Below are 17585 nucleotides of genomic sequence, written 5' to 3'. Positions count from 1 at the left end.
TGGAATCCAAGATGGCGACTTCCGGTTACCACAAGATAGTGAGAACCATCATCAATATGGGTGTCATTTTAAAAAATATGGTCAGCAGACACCGAAAATTGACTATTAGCGCCATTTTGAAATCCAAGATGGCGACTTCCGGTTACCACAAAATAGTGAGAACCACCATCAATATGGTTGTCATTTGAAAGGATATGGTCAGGACACCGAAAATTGACCATTACCGCCATTTTGAAATCCAAGAGGGCGACTTCCGGTTACCACAAAATAGTGAGAACCACCATCAATATGGGTGTCATTTTAAAAGATATGGTCAGCAGAACCAGAACGTCCTCATTTATTGGGAAGGTTTAAAAAAATGTGAGCCTGAGCTGTACGCCTTGGCTCAGGTGGCATTGACCGTCCCATGTACGCAAGTGTCAGTGGAGCGTTCTTTTAGTTCGCTGTCCCTAAGTTTAACAGACAGAAGATTAAAGCTGAACGATAAAAAATTGTCGAACATTTTATTTGTAAAACTTAACAGAGACCTTTTTGAACGGAAATAGACATGTTTCATTAATTCTTAATAACATGTGGAACTGCATAAATATATCAAAACATGTAACTTAAAATAAATAAAGATTTCTTTTTACATCGATCACCTTAGATTTAATCATCCATCTTCGGGATTCCTTTGAAAGTTTGAAAGTACCTTGGAATTTCAAATATTGCATATTTTTAGGTTTAATTGTTTTCATTGATTTCAATGATTTGATTGGTTTGATTGATTTGATTGATTTGATTGATTTGATTGATTTGATTGATTTGATTGATTTGATTGATTTGATTGATTTGATTGATTTGATTGATTTGATTGATTTGATTGATTTGATTGATTTGATTGATTTGATTGATTTGATTGATTTGATTGATTTGATTGATTTGATTGATTTGATTGATTTGATTGATTTGATTGATTTGATTGATTTGATTGATTTGATTGATTTGATTAATTTGATTGATTTGATTGATTTGATTGATTTGATTGATTTGAATGATTTGATTGATTGTTTTCAATTTGATTGATTTCATAGATTTCATTGTTTTCATTGATTTAATTGGTTGTATGGATTGCATTAATTTCAATGATTTGATTGATCGCATTGATTGCATTGATCGCATTGATTTCATTGATTGTATTGATTTCATTGTTTTTATTGATTTCTTTGAAGTCATTAAATTCAATTTCAATATTGTTACATTAACATCAACGACTTTCCCGAATCAAACATATCTACATTTATCGGTTTCATACGATTATTCGCCAAGAAAGATAGCCATTTTGAATTTCGTGTCCGTTATCTTGGTTTTTAATATGGTAAAGAACATCAATTGTGAAACGTTAACAATCGCCCAGAACCTAACATTTCGATATTGCCCCATCGACTCTCAACAACTAACCTTATTCAATTCAGTTGTTCAGTTGTTTATTCGGCAGCACTGCACATGAATTTACTGCCTCTTCTTTCAACCGAAGCACCGCGTACAGAAAAAAACCAGGTTCGGTTTTCTAAAGCCGAACCGATACCGCTGTTTAGAATACATTAACACGAGTTGAAAATCGTGCACACATGTAAACGGTGCTGAGTGACTCGGTTTGGTTTTCAAAACCGACACTCGGTCGAGGTTGTCATTTCGTTTACCGTGTGAACGAAATCAAAACCGCACACGATGTGGATCGCTCGTTTACACGTGTTGAGACTTTGAGCACCATACCAGTGACTGTACGTACCGGTTGGTTTTCTTACCCACCTCTGCTCTTACTGCAACTTAGCCAACGAGTTCGCTCGGACCAATCTGTATTACGTGCCTTTCCCCGCTGGTAGCATTCCACGTCCTCAGCCAGAAAGATGCAGATGGGAATCATCCCGGCAATCACGCATACCGCCTCCGACGATATCGTTCTATACACACTAGCGACACGAACAGCCATTAGGCGAAACGTGCTTGTCAACTTCATTCGGTTCCGCTTTGAGTTCAGCGCAGCAGCTCAGGCCTGTACACCATTATTCAGTATTGAGGATGAAACAACCGCCAGGAGACGTCTCGTGTTGCCTCTTGCTCCTCCGTTTTTCGGCATGATCCTTGCCAATACGTTAGTTGTACTCGCGGCCTTCTCACATACTTAGCCGACATGGCTGTTGTAATCTAACAGATCGTCGACCATCACACTCGGGTGCTTCAGCGCACGCAACGATGGGGTGGATTGTCCCCCGACGCTGATCTCGACACGCTGGATTCACGGTGGCTGATCAACACTACCTCGGTCTTGTGGTGAGCCAGCTGTAACTTTACGTCAGCTTTCCAGTTTCATGTTTCAACGATGCCTATTGTCTCTGCCGTCAACATCTCCACCTCCTCAGGGGTCTCCTCTGTTATCGTCAGGGCATCATCTGCAAAGCCGACGATCTCAACTTCCGTGGGCAGTTCCAGTGTTAACACTCCGTTGTACATTATATTCCAGAGCTTTTGGCCGAGTGTGGAACCCTGAGGTACTCTAAAAATGACCCTAATCGACCTCTGCCATATGTTCGTTTTAGTAGACCAATACTCGGTTCTGGAAATATCTTTTCAGAACCTTACAGATAGTTCGGAACCCGCATTCTGTGCAGTGCTACGCGATAGCCCCCCAGTTAGCACTGTTAAACGCGTTCTTCACGTCTATCGTTACCACGGCGCAGTATTGATGACCCCTTCCAGAAGCTTACCAAGAGTAGCCAGCAGGCATATAGGTTGATACGATGCTGGATCTCCTGGTAGTTTCCCTGGTTTTGACAGCAACACCAGCTTCTGGATCTTTCTTCTATCCGGGAACTAGCCATCGTCCAGACATTTCTGTAGGACTATCCTGAACATGTTCAGAAATACCAGGATCGCAGTCTTCAGTGCCACATTGGGGATACCATCCGGTCCGGGAGCTTTCTTCGCTTTCAGCTCTTTTGCCACAATAAGGTACTCGTCGTTGGAAACTCGATTGTCACTAACATTTCAACCGTCTGCATCAACGTACGGTGTAGGCGGCCATGCGGTTGGGTCGTGCTTCGGAAAGACCCCCCACGATCATTTTCAGTTTGTCGGCGCACATTTCGACTGGCGCCATTGGACCCTTGATTCTGGCCATAACGACACGGTAAGCATTTCCCCAGGCGTTGGCGTCTACTTCTCTGCACAGCTTTTTGTAGCAAGTGGACTTACTTAGCACTATCTCGCATTTAAAAGCGGCCCTGGCCGCCCGGAAGATCTTGCTCTCTGAACGCGTCTTCTGGCTTAGGTATATATACAGGTAAACTTCGATATAACGTACATTTCGGTTTAAAAATTGTACGTTATATCGAATTGTACATTATATCGAAGCATGCAAAATCCTCACAGAATTGTTGCTCATGGTACTTTATTTTGAAAAATTTTGATAAATCGTAAATAATTTTGAAAATCTAACCTACCTAGCAGTGTGAAACAACTTTTCTCATAAGAAAATTATAGTGGTTCTATAAAAATGATGCCGCAATTGATTTTTTTTTTGGTTCTATAAAAGGATGCCGCAATTGATTAATATTCAGATTTTTTTAGTTTGTATGAATCAAATTTATTGAAAATATTCTTATTTTGACTCCTTTTCTAATTATTAAGTCATTAGCCATTATTATTCTGTGTGGGCTTGTAAAATGTTTTTTTTAATATTCCCGCCATTTGTGCCTCATCAAATAAAAGCAATCTATGAACTTTCATCATTAGAATAGACTAAGAAGATCCACTTGTATCCACGATTCAAGAATTTCTGAAAATATATTTCAATCCGCTAACCGGTTTCCTAAATACCCCATACCGGTCGTAAACGCACAGTTGTCCGTGTAATTACAAATATGATCTCTCACTCTTATTTATTTGATGTGACACATAACAGGATTCGAAAACAATCTTCGATTCTAGTAACCGGATTCAAGAGTCTAAGCAACAAGAAATTTTGATAAATATCACTGGATTCCTCGTAGATCGTCAATGGGACGTCATTTCATGTGTCACATGATGGCAACATCAATGTAAAACAGACAAAAGAATCATGAGTCCAGGGAACTGAATTCAGGAATATCCGAAATCGGAGTTGAATGTGTCCGCATTAATTGCAATACGATTCGCAGATCACATGGGTATGTAATTTGATGACCCAAATGTCGAGAATCTGTAATCCGAAGTACTGAATTCAGGAGTTTCAGGAAGCGATTGTACACACCAAAAAATAATGAAATTTAAATGACATGTAAATCGATATGAATGTAAACATACAAACCTTTAATCGAAAATTTGATTGAAAATTAAGTTGAATTCAATGCACTCAATGGGAACATCAATAAGCATATGATTTTATACTTTCGTTCGTGTAATATTACATGTCATTTATTTTACAGCAATATTGGATTAAAAACACTTTAAAATGCATAGGTATCCCGTTTAATCAAACTGTAATTTTCAATCAACGTGTAAAATATAACAAAATTCCTTGAAGAAAGCACGACAAGTTGTGTGTATTTGTTGTGGAACTTAATTTTACATTTATATTCATGCTCTAAATATGTGCATGAAAATAAATTGAAAATTACAAAATATTTTTATCTGTGTATCTGATTGTCATCAAATATGATAGCACTAGACATGCTAAATTTAAACATTGTCATTCGGCCCAGAGAATCAGACTCCGCAGTCCTGAAACCACACACCAAAAAAATAATGAAATTTAAACAACATGTAAATCAATGCGAATGTAAACATACAACGATTGAATCCAAAATTTGATTGAAAATTACGTTAAAATCAATTGGAGCATCAAACAGCATACAATTTTACACTTTCATTCGTGTAATATTACATGTCATTCATTTTACAACAATATTCGAGTAAATACATTGAAGTGCATTGGTTTTCCGTTTAAAGAAACTGTAATTTTCAATCTATGTGTAAAATTATAATAAAATTCGTTGAAGAAAACACGACAAGTCGTGTGTATTTGTGGTGGAACTTAATTTTACATTTATTTTCATGCTCCAAATATGTGCATGAAAATAAACTTAAAATTACAAAATATTTTTATCTGTGCAACCAACAATGGTCAAACCAATATAATTATTTTTGTTTTCAGTTAGAAATTACTGATCTTGTATTATTTATGGAGATACATGTTTGATTTTAATAAATAACAATCATCCGCAAATGAAATTGAAAAAAATCGCTCTCGGGGCCTTCAATGAAATAGCCAATTGCTAACATGCTCATTGGAAGCCCAAATAGTACGTTTTAAGATTGTGTGTAACATATTGAATTCTTAAAATATGGAATACATGCGTAATTGAAAAGAAATTTGGACCTGAAAAATAAATTAAAAATTTTGTACGTTATATCGAGGAAAAATGTACGTTATATCGAGTGACGCTATATCGAGGGTACGTTGTATCGAAGATTACCTGTAGTTGTATGAATGTAAGTTCGCATGTATGCCTGTATGTATCCCTGAGTGGAAGGACAGGCTCTGAGCCGCCAAAACGCTCATGGGAAGCCGGGTGCGCGGTCATAGGTGTGATCATAAAGCACTGCACACACTTTAAAGTGAAACGATAGGTGTACAGTTAATGCACATAGATTGCAGAAATAGGTTGTTGATACAGCCCGATAAATAACAATAATAACAAATAAACACATTAGGTTTATGTGCCAGCAAATAGTGTCTATATGCCACCGCAAATTGCAAAAATCAATGTAAAATTAATAGACATAACGTTTACATTTTTATCAGTGATCGTTTTGGTGTAGTTGGCTTGATACAAAAATTGAAGTCTAGTTGAAATTAGCTTTTTCGTTTTATACTCACTTTTGATGGTGGGTGGTATTAACTGTTCGGTCTATTATAATTTTATAGGAAATGATAAAAACATTTGATTTCTCGATTTGAATGAAAATACCGTTTAAAGATTGAAAATTCAACTCAGTCGGAACAATATATTCTTCAGCATTAACTAAACCATAAGTTCAATAAATATTATTAGAAAAATGATTACAGACATCCACTCAGCCACCTCCCAGCCGAGGTATACGAGCTGACGGGTAATTTGGCCGGTATTCCAAGGGATCGGGATTTACAGCTGAAAATAAACAACTACTGTTATCTGGAAGTAGGCAATTTCGAAACATCAATAATCAACTCACGCAAGGAAAACCGAATTCTTTTAGGCGGCATACCGCTAGAACTCGGGCCAGCTGTTTGGCTTTGCAATGAAACGCTTTGTGATGACTGTTGGCTATACAAACGTTTTCTAGGCGGATTAGGAACGTCGGCCTCGTCGCTGTGATTTATTGTTCCGTCATCTGTTTCTACGTTTTCGTCAATAGTGAATACGGTTTGGGTACGGGGCAAACTTTGTGAACTAACATTCACTTCGGGGAAGACAACGCTTTGTGAAGAAGTCTCAGTTCTATTGGAAAAATCTTGCTGAGAAGGCAGCTGACTAGAAATGTTCTGCGAAATTCCGGACTCTATTGCAAAATCAGTCTGTTCGGAAAGTTCGCTTCCACAATCCACCGCCAAACTTGTATCTTCCCTGTCTTGTGAAGAAACTACTAGGGATGCGACTGATATCTGTCCTTCAGCAGCGCTCCCTTCGGTTGATCCTGAAAAATTATGAAAATGTATATGTCGACAGCGCACCTTTTTTATGTATTTAGGACCTACCGTCTTGTAAGCGAATCATGTCTGTTGCAAATGAGGAGTCTGTTGAGATAATCAATTGAATAGATTGAGTCTCTGACTGTTCAGTTGAGTACATTGGTTCTTCTGCTGATATAGACTGCATTGAAGGACGATCACGTTGACTAAGTCGTTCTTGTCGCTGAACTTGAGGAGTCCGCTCACCCGCCATTGTGTCAAAAATATCGTATAGCTCACAGGATTGTTGTTCAGATAGTGCCATGTAGTTATCGGAGATTTCCGCATATTTTTTCTTCACGGCAGCGCAAACGTCCCATTGACTAGCAAACCTAATATTAGGCATGCGATTTAATTCCGGGAACAGACTCATCAGTCTCTCTAGCTTCTTAGCTCTGGGTAAAGGTTTTTTTGAAATCTTGGAATAAGGCTGAAGTAGTTTAGTGTTTTCGGTAATAATAATCCGATCGGGCGAAGCCAACTGTTCATAGTGTGGATTGTAGTATTTGAATTGGGCAAGCGTTGCCAACAATTGTTTATCATTTAGTATACTGCTCTCTGCGAATAACCTTTTCTCACCCGGATATACTTTTGCAAAGTGATCTGGATCCGGCGAGCAATCTGGACAATACAGATGAACCCCCTGAAACAGAAAGCTTACAATTTTGGCCGTTTTCACTTTGCAGTGATTTACTTACCGAGTTTAAAGGGCGGTACTTCTCGACCCTTTCATTAGAGCCGGCGTATATGAGGAACGGTGAACATCTTGTGCAATTGAAGCAAATCATGAAGTGCTCCAAATCCTCGATGTCGTAACCGTCATTTTCATTGTTCAATATTACCATCTTAAAGGAGTAACGATGTTCAGATTGTTTTTGGACACTGAATGTTTAGATGTTATTTTATAGGGAAACGCGCGATTAATACCCTACGATGGAAAAGGTTCCAAGGTTACAGTGCCTTTCTTGGTGTAAATCAATCGCATTTAACACTCCGTGGAAACAATTACAATTGTGAAGTTTCAAGTTTTATTAAATTATTTAATCTCAGCGATGCCGACTTTTTATGTTAAACTACGCCAAAGAAAGGACTAATGCTAATACAAAAACGGGTAAAATTAAACTAAAAACATGAACGACAAGTTGAACGACGAGCAAGTACTGGACGAAAAAAATAATTGCCACAGTTGACTTTTGCTACAGGGTGTAACTAAAGCAGAGATGCCAGATTTGAAGATTTGTTTTCATTTTGAAGACATTTGAAATATTGTGAAGAGGCGTTTTTCATTTTGAAGGCAAATTTATTCGGATGTCTGACTGATTTCTGGCAGGATTCTGGCTCAAAATCAATAACCGATTCAGAATCCTGGCTGTTGAAGACAAATGAACATTTGAAAAAGATACCTGGTATCCCTGAATCAAAGGGTTCTTTATTTCTTGCTAAAGCTTAGTATGCACCTCTTGCGAAATGAGGTCGCGAAATATTTTTCCTTCTTCCGTGCGGAATTTTGACATTTGCTCGCGAAAACTAGTCTGTGTGTTTGCTGTTAGATGTCGCTTTTGATAACTGGAAAACGACATCAGCTGTTGTTTGTTTATTTCTTTTTTATATTTCTGTTGTCATTTAAATGTTTTAAATGATGTATTTTATTAATTCATCACGGATGTGTATGAAATCGGTAACAATTGTAAACCTATTTGCCATTCATGAAGCTCTCAGGGAAGTGACGTACTCAGCGTGAATCATATTTCGAGAATGATTAATCATAATGCTTATTTGTGACGGTTCCGGATGTCTCGGGGAAGTTCAGTCTGACCAATTTAGACAGCACAATTCCTGCAATCGGAAATTTAAATCATTGGCTGGCCAATTTCTATCTAAATTGGCTGCTTCTACCGGTTCTAGAAGACCCAGGGAAATGATCGAAATTCGCTCAAACCAAATCTATTGTAATTGTCCGAATCGTAAGTCTAAATCGGCGTTTGACCATTAAGAAGCAAATCTGATTGCCTTGGCCGCCTTTACCGCTTTCACAAGTCTCGGGGAAACTACCTTTCGAAACACGTTTCGGAATCCGGAAATATAACGCAAATATAACAACCGACTCCGACTCAACCGGTTTCAGGTCGAACCAAACCCTAGGCTTTAAACTACGTTAAAAATCGATTATGATAACAATGGCTACTACTAAAGGTTCCGGAAGTCTCAGGGAATGCTACCAATAATCAGTACGGATACAAACCTATTTTTGGTATAACAATTGTGAGAATCGTAATTGAAATTTATTGCCATAAGTAATTCGTGGTAATTATTATTGCATGAAACACTAAGGAATTGCGCATATTGCTACTACTTGTATTACTACCGCCAGAAGCATAATTGTCCCATGTGTATAGGGATTCCCATAGAACATGGGACAGTTTTGCTTCTAGCGGCAGAATACCTCACACAAAAAATGCTGTTCAAGTCTGATATTACACCGAAAGTTAGACGAATTAACTGAATTCTAATTTGATGGTCAAATTGACCCTGTATGTAAATTATGGAAAAGATGTTATAAGCCTTTTACAATCAGTCATAATCCAATAATACGTTATAATCCATTTAAAACGAGTGTATTGCTAGTTAGGCACTTTTCAATCAGTTAGGTCTTTTCATAATCAGTTCGGTCATAAAAATCAATTAGGCCCTTTTATAAATTGTTGTAAAATCGCTATCAAAATTCTTCATAATCAAATGTTGCGTTATGTACGTGCTCGGGTAGATATTTGTTAATGGAAAACATGAAATTTCAATTTGTTACATTTTGTGGTTAGGCCCTTTTCAAATGTTTGGATAGAACTGGGTAGAGATTGTAATTGTAATTGTAAATTTATTAGCTTGCGATACCCTGTTGGTTACATTTGTAAATTAAAAAAATATAAAATTATAAATTCAGAATCAAAACAAGTATGACCAGTAGCTGGTCGAAAACACTTTACGGTGCGATCTTTTCAATTTCGTCCGAGTTCTCCGCGTCTAGCAACTGAATCTTTTTCCGGAAGTGTTTTTTGATTGATCTGCAAATCATCATGTTTCGATCACTGCCCACTAGGTTGATGGTGATTCCGTTCTGTTAAAGAAGTGGGAAGAAATACAATCTATAGGATCACAAGAATGAGTCACACTTACCGAATCTACCGGTGCGTCTAATTCGATGTAGATACGTTTCGCAATCGGCTCGTCCCTGCTAATCCATCGGCAGGTCGAAGTTGACGACAATGGTCACCTGTTCGACGTCGATACCTAAGACGAAAGAATCTCTCCGTAACCTGGTGCTGTAGCCAGAATCAAGTGGTGGAACTTACCCCTGGACAAAACGTTCGTTCCAACCGTTGCTCCACCGTTAGATTACCGGACAGTACCGCTACCGAGTGACCATCCTGGGACATCCTGCAGGTCAACCAACCGGCCGTTTTTCGTACCTGTTTCGATCGATTAACAGTTCTGAAAATAAGTTTACTTGGACGTTTACAACTGTCCTATACATCATATGACAGAAAATGATCGCTTGTCCGACGGTAATCACACAATTTCTCGTCCTGGTTGCGGAACTTGACGTAGTACTGTTTGATGTTATCGAGTGATTCTTGCTCCCGCGCCTGCCGAATGACGATCGGATTGGGTACGATGTACTCGGCAAACTCCATTACCTCGCGCTCGTACGTGGCCAAGAAGAACACCGACCATAACACCCGCCTCGTCCAGTACAAAAAGGAAAAACTAGGTCGTACGTCCTGAACTTTATACCCCAGTCAATTAGCTTGCCGGGTGTTCCGATGATGATATGATTAGTCAGCTTCGCCCCTTTGACGGTCTCCTCACCGCGAACGGCGTAAGGAAGTTTGATTTCCGGACAAAACTTTGCCATTTTGGCAGCTACTTCCCCCTTCTGAATTGCCAGCTCATACGTGGGGGAAAGGCAAATCACCTGCAGATAGTTTTTTAACTGATGGACTCAACTGTGCATTGCCAGCACAAAGGCAGCGGTTTTTCCTGTTCCCGACTGACTCTGGGCGATTATATTCCGTGGCGGACCGGCCAACAGAGCCATCTCCTGAATCTTGGAAGGGCGTTGAAACCCATCGCATAAACTCCCTGAAGTAATCCCGGCTTCACGTGCAAAACTTCGAAAGTTTTAACCAACCAACCGGCGATTCGCTGCACCTTCAGATCCAGCTTTGATTCTACTAGATCTTAGCGAACATCCTTCATTAGCAAACTTGCATCCGCCGGGCTAAAAGATTAGTCACGGATAATTTTAAAGCTGATACTAAATATTTCGGGAGAAAATTTAGAATAGGACGTAAGCAACAATGAGATTCTCTTTGGGGTCTTTCTCTTCTGTTTGTTACTCGGTCGTTTCAATATTTAGTACTCAACTCTTTGCCTAATATTTTAGTAAAAACCATCGGCTATGTACTGGAAAATTAGTGCAAAGTGTTATAGTGACGTCATAATCGAAAGAGAAAGTAAACAAAGAGAGGCTGTCAATGTTCCTTATGTCCTAATCAAAATTTTCTGCAGATTTCGACTTACTTGAATGCCTCTGCATCTTCCGCGGAGGAAGGTGTTTCTCCATTTTCTCTTGCAGCTTGTTTTTCTTCAGGAGCTGCTAGAGTCAGAATTTCTGTAGCTACCGAACTCCAAACATCAGGTGCAGCTTTGGTTCTACTGCCGGTGGACTAGGTTTTTCCGCATTCTCTTTCTCTGGACTGCCAGCCGCCGGCTCTGAATCCTTATCCTTGATGATATGTACTCAGTTCGCTAACCTATTTGTATTGAAAAGAAAAATTCAAATCCCATCCCAATGATCGCTTCAAAAATAGGTTATAACAAAAAAACACTTACCGAGTGCAGAAATTTCTTGATCCGTCGTCTTTTTGACCCAGTTATCGGCAGCGCTTGCCATCGTTTCGATCGGGTATTAAAATTCAATAGCAAGGTACAAAGTATGGGAAATCGTCCTGAATCAGCACGGGTACTGTCCCTCGGGTGGTTTATTCCTTGCAATTCGCTGAAATTTTGACCAGAGCGACCTTGCGGAAAAAACGATGCCTTCTTTTGCCTGCTCACTTCCCTGCATCTTGATGTTGTGTTTTCTGTTGGCCCATTATCACTGCGTTCTCTTGCTGGGTGATTACCATGATATTATGTTGTTGGTGTTCGATCTGAAAAAAATCATAATAAAAAAATATCCGTAAATGAGTGAACTCGAGCTTTTTAAAGAAGAATAGGGTATTACATTACAATGTACTAAACACGGTACTGATCCTTTCGAAATAAAAAAGGTAATAAAAATGTCTCACCTTGCCGCACCAACTGAATAAAAAAGTCCTGCACACCGCATGGTACAGTATAGTATGCTGCTGCTACTGTGTTTGAATGTGCTGTTGCTATCTTTTTTGCAGTTGGTAAATCTACATTTGGGTTGGATCTATTGCACTAATTGCGGTTGCTGACCAGGTTGTACCGTCGGTTGAACGTTATTGCTACCGACCTTTAGGATGATGGTCATGGTCTGGAAGAAATCTTAATTTTCTGATGTTGTGGTTGAAGGTGGTTCTGCTGCTGAGCTTGCTGTGAAATGTTGGCGATAAGCACTCGAATAGTGATTGCTTGCTGCTGCTGGAATGGAATCACGAGCACTGTGTAGGCAGTGATATTTTCAAAAATAGTGGCAGACATGTTTTAAGGCAGAATGTGCCGATGAAATGTTTTCCGATGTGTCCATCATTCGTAAACTCCTGTTGTTCGTTTGAGCAGTAATTGCTATGTGGTCCTTTTTTGAGGGGCTGTTGCTGGATTTGGAGTAGTTGGTACTGCTGCGGTTGTATCGATTTAATGTTGGTTGGCTGATTGCCAGATCCAGGATGTTGAGACAAGATTAGTTGAGCTGATTTGCTTTGTTTGGGTGTGCTGCAAATAATATTAATTATTTAAATTTAATTGTTTAAAACTAGAAACAATCACTTCCAGTAATATTTTTAAACTTACCATTCAAATTCGAAATATTGAATTTCTAAACCACGAAATTTTGACAGGTTGCGATGAAAAAAATTGCCAATCTTGTGTTTTCTTATATTTTTTCATTGCAACCTGTCAAAATTTCGCGAGCCTCCGTGCGAAATAATACCGCTGACCATTATTTCGCAAGGAAAAAGTTTGCCTTGGTGACAGCGCATAGAAAGCAGCGCTGTCTCGCGGAACTATTATGAAACTTATCGTTTGTCGATCCGTGTCTCAGCTAACTTCATTTTTCGTTATCGTTTTCGCGAGAGCTGCGTACCGCTTACGAAATGGAAACGAAATTTTTTTTCGCGAACATTTCGCGACGTTTTTTATGCATAGGTTTTGTATAGGAAATTTCATTTCGCAAGAGGTGCATACTTAGCTTAAAGGTGCTTAAAGAATGGCGGCGAGAAGCTGAGCTGGGGCTGGAACTGACATCTACCTACGCTAGAGGCAGATCACTCTAGGAATGTATAACAAATTTGCAACAAATTAGAAAAATTGTTCGGCGTTTTGTTGAATGTAGGGCTGGTTTTTGTAGGGTTTTTACGTTTTACACGCAACGCAAAATACATTATGAATTTCTATTTTGATGGAATGAAATGCATTTTATTTCGTTGATTATTTAAAATGCATCGCAAGTGATCTCTCCCTAGCATCCACGAATAGAATTTCACAATTGAGTTCTTGTCGCCCGGTCTCACGAACACTTCTGTAGCTTCCTGGTTGAAAACAATCCCATTTGCTTTTGCCGTCTTTGTTTATTATTTTCCACCAGATAGTGATGTAGTGTTTTGTGTCATGTGACATGTACGTACATGAGCCGTAGAAAAGTCTATCCAGCTTTTTACGTACCATAATGGCGGTCTAAATTGTTCAGTTCGTAATACGTTTAATTGCCCTTTTTGACAATAATCGTTCACGCCAGCTTGACAGCAACGCCCAGTTGAAAATGTCGGGCGTTCATTGAAGAAACATCCAACGCTTTGGACTAACATAGGATGACTTAATCTCACTGGGCGGTTGACGTAAACAATTATTGCCAAAAAGGGCCATTAAACGTATTACAAACTGAACAATTAGGCCGCCATTATGGCACGTAAAAAGCTGGACAGCATTTACGCTACAAACAATTAAAAAACAATAAATATTCTAGTTAATACTGTTTCGAAATTGTTCGACGTAGAGTTCTCACAGTAGATTTACAATAAACTTTCATTGTAATTATCAATTTTACTGTTCAGCAAAAAACTGATACATTTTTTGCTAATTGCATGTCTCGTCTCAGATTCTGACAACTCGCACCATAGGAATTGTTACTGCAAGGATGGTGAAATGTGCTGGTTTTTAATCCGTCCGATAACAAAACGCAGGTTTAGCATGAAGAAGTTTTATTTAAACATCGCGAATTTTTAGATTAAATTATTACATGTGCTTTTATGTAGTAGAGACAATGAATAAAATTAAGTGAGTCACGTCTAGTCTTCACAGACAAACAGTTGACCGGTGTAGCGAACTCGTCCACAGACAATTGGTAAGCGCATGTATACCTACACTCCTCCTCTTTCCAATCCCATTGCACTGCGAAACTTCTTAAATGGTTCTTACGGTAGTGGTTTAGTTAAGATATCTGCAGTTTGTTCCTGTGATGACCGATAAAGAAGGTCTGCTTCTTTGTTCCAAACCTTTTCGCGTACTATATGGTATTTAACATCAACATTTTTGGAACGCTTCTATAGTGAGGCTTTCACCCGGAGATTTTTCCTGACATAGAGTATAAGCATAAAAACATGAGTATTGGCAGAGACCAGACAGAAACATGAATCAAAGCGATTTTAGAGCAATTTTAACATTTTATTTGGGGAAAATGAAGATAGTACGCATCAATTTGGTATAGTCGTGAATTGCTGATTGGGCCACATCATCTGTCCAACGAACGAATTTGATCCGCCAATTGGACCGAAAATTCATCTGCTCACATCTCTAATTATAGTTAGTTTGATTGTCAAAGTGAATTTCACACGAGATTTTGACATTCAGATGCTTTTAAGTTGGACAATGGTCCAACTAAAAAGCGAACCAGTTAAAAAGTGACCAACCAGCGAATCACGACTGTATTTAGAGCAATGTTTGATAATAAAAAAAAACATTTACATTATGTGCAATTGAAAATTATTAATGTTCTGATAGATATTGTAAATCGCCTCGCCGCTGACATCGAAATTGGCGTAACTGATCATGGCCTCAATTCTTCTCTGAAATCATAATACCACACTTTTTTTTATTTGAGAGGGTTGTATATCGTCGAAAAGCCGAAAAAATATTAATATTGAGCATTTACCACAACAATCAGGGTCTTAAGAAATTGCTTTTCGCCATAGAGGAAGAGAAGAGTGAAACACACTGCAGAGCCTTCCGGAATTCTTTGCGGGTTCTTCATCGCAAGGGAGATTCCAACAAAGAAGTATGACTCTCCTTACTGGTCAACAGTTAAGGCTCAAGTTACTTTCTTTGAACATGTGTTAGAATTAAACGCTTGGTAGTATGCGTAGGAAAAATTGTGTACAGCTTTGCCGCCGATTTATCCAATAAAGCATTCATTAAACTCTAACAGAAGAAAATCAGTCGATTTAGTCACGGATTCAAATCATGCAAAATAGTTGGTGCTAAAACAATTGACCGGGCGGGATGGTGCTTTTGAAAAAGTGGCTGTGATTTTTTCACTACGCAGTTGTGCCGCGTGCCCCGGGACAGTGTGGTGGTGTGACGAAAAATCACCACCATTTTTTCAAAAGCACCATTCCATCCGGTCAATTGTTTTCCCCCAGCTTTTTACATGATTTGAATCCTGATAATCTAATAAATCGACTGATTTTCTTCTTTTAGAGTTTAATAAATGCTTTATATAGATAAACCGGTGACAAAGTTGAACGTATTTTTTTCCAACGCATACTATCAAGCGTTCAATTCGTGTAGACACTCATCGAAAGTTCTTTGAACCTTAAAGCCCGCTGCAATAGCAGCGAGAATAGCAGACAGTGTAACACCAGAAAAAATAGTTTGAAACTAATAATTTCAGTACTATAAAAGTTTTAAATCCATCGTCTCACCAGACCCATAGAAGGCTTTTATCTCAAGCCGGAGGCCCGGAGATCGCCCTTAAAACCGAAGTCTTCGGGTCTAATCCGGAAGGGTGGCAACCCTACTTAGATGTCAATGTCTACATAGACTTGAAGTTATAAGAACAGTAAAAATAACAAAAATAACAGGCTAGCCTTTATGCAAATCAGGTTCACGATAGATTACAGTTGATACAAACAATGTTTGCCTATGTAATAAACTGTAGTTTTGAAATTCAATTTGCGTAATAGTTTATTATTTAGCAAGGTATCTTCAGCTGCGGTCAGAAATAGAATCACTTTTATTGCAGAAAAACAACTTGGAGCTTAAAAACGTCTACTGCAGTAAAATCAGCCTTATTCCGCGTTATGACGGATCGATTTTGCGATTGCATGAAGTTTGATGAAACTTGGCTCTCGTTTGATTTGGCTGTAGTTGTATTGAATATACAAGCAAATGAAAAGTTTCCTGTACCAAGGGTATCATGTTTTTAGACACAAAAAAAATTTCGTTGATATGTGAATTTCTAAAGTAGAAAAGTGACAGCTTTCAATATAGGAGCAGCATTAAAAAATTTCACTCGGTTGGGTAGTGTGAGAAGTTGATTCTTTTTTAGTTTGACATGGCGCAACGCATTAGCGGTCTTGTAGTCATTTCTTGGTGGTGGCTGTGATGTTCACCGCTACTCTGGGACAATAAAAAATCCGTCTGCTTTCTCTCGCATTATCGTTCTCGTTCGTGGCGCCACTGGTACTGCTTTCTTGCTGGTCACGATCGGACGTTCTTATTTTTTTTTGCTTTTGCGGGTTGCTGTTGTAAATCTACCTTCATCGACATTTGCTTTTTTACCGGCGGTGCTGGATGTTAGTTTAGAGACACTAGGGGTACTTGCCTTTGTTGATCCGAGACAATAAGTTGAACAGACTGTTCTAGTCATTATTCAGGTAAATTAGGCAATCTTTGATGTTTCTGATTAGCTGATTCTCTCGTTACACGGGTGGGTGCAACGTCCAACAAAATCACCGATGTGATCCAGCATTCACGGTTTGTGGATTGCCTATTAGTTAGGTAGTTGTTATTTCGTTGTTGGTGCAGAAAGGTGCGCTACATATTGCGACGTCCACTGTCCCGATCTAATGACAAGTGTTTGGAAGGTGAATAAAATCTACCATTACGAAATTCAAATGCAAGCGTTGATTTATTAAATCTAGTCAGTTCGTTGAAAATTGATGTAACCGCTGCAATATCCTCATTATTTTTGGCACAAGTGTTTCACATATTTAAATACATTGAATATTTTTTTTAACACGATATCAAAATTAACCAACAGGTTAACGTCAAATAAAAAAGACGCACTATAATCACACAATTTCTTTCAAAAATCATACTTCTAGGTTGATGTGCCGGACTGGTGAATCCTTCTTGATTTTTACCGTAATAGTTCTTTCATCGTCCGTGTGTGCGATGATCTCCGGTGCGAATCTACTGTCGATTGGTTTCGACAACTCTAGGGAATTACTATGTGATTCCGGATCTGCGTTCATATATTCCTCGACCGTAACGTAATGTGGCCCTCCGTAGTAATCTAGTACTGCGATCTGGACTATATCCAATTTACACAGGAAAAAGTTGTGTGCTGTAATAAAGAACTCATGAGTATAGGTTTAATCTAAAATGCTTAAAC

The 17585-nt window shown here is 38.7% G+C and overlaps 1 protein-coding gene, 1 long non-coding RNA gene and 1 pseudogene across 3 annotated transcripts; all 3 read right to left on the bottom strand.

Moving 5' to 3' along the window:
- Positions 1-5992: 5992 nt before the first annotated feature.
- On the bottom strand, positions 5993-7906 carry LOC131677458 (uncharacterized). Its single transcript, XM_058957294.1, has 4 exons — positions 7429-7906; positions 6758-7373; positions 6235-6696; positions 5993-6170 (listed from the first exon to the last, which is right to left on the bottom strand). Exons 1-4 carry the CDS (start codon positions 7573-7575, stop codon positions 6097-6099), a joined length of 1299 nt encoding a protein of 432 aa, XP_058813277.1. The 5' UTR covers positions 7576-7906; the 3' UTR covers positions 5993-6096.
- A 1670-nt stretch (positions 7907-9576) lies between these two features.
- LOC131695075 (DEAD-box helicase Dbp80-like) lies at positions 9577-10930 on the bottom strand (annotated as a pseudogene).
- A 2-nt stretch (positions 10931-10932) lies between these two features.
- Positions 10933-12962, bottom strand: LOC131677460 (uncharacterized). 2 transcript variants are annotated; one of them, XR_009303353.1, is made up of 5 exons: positions 12767-12962; positions 12079-12688; positions 11621-11940; positions 11309-11541; positions 10933-11006 (listed from the first exon to the last, which is right to left on the bottom strand). It is a non-coding gene; the product is annotated as an uncharacterized LOC131677460 (long non-coding RNA). The 2 variants fall into 2 exon arrangements; XR_009303352.1 differs by lacking the exon at positions 10933-11006 and having other exon boundaries at positions 11024-11541; positions 12767-12910.
- Positions 12963-17585: the final 4623 nt, after the last annotated feature.

The sequence above is a fragment of the Topomyia yanbarensis genome, chromosome 1 (genome assembly GCF_030247195.1).
Source record: "Topomyia yanbarensis strain Yona2022 chromosome 1, ASM3024719v1, whole genome shotgun sequence".
Taxonomy (NCBI): Eukaryota; Metazoa; Arthropoda; class Insecta; order Diptera; family Culicidae; genus Topomyia; species Topomyia yanbarensis.
The sequence above is the reverse complement of the archived record's forward strand: the minus strand, read 5'-3'. Positions and strand labels throughout refer to the sequence as shown.

Coding starts and splice junctions, on each gene's coding strand:
- LOC131677458 (XM_058957294.1), bottom strand. CDS start 7,575: ATGGTAATATTGAACAATGAAAATGACGGTTACGACATCGAGGATTTG. Junction 6,697..6,757: donor CATGATTCGCTTACAAGACG/GTAGGTCCTAAA, acceptor ATAATTTTTCAG/GATCAACCGAAGGGAGCGCT. Junction 6,171..6,234: donor AAGAATTCGGTTTTCCTTGC/GTGAGTTGATTA, acceptor GTTTATTTTCAG/CTGTAAATCCCGATCCCTTG.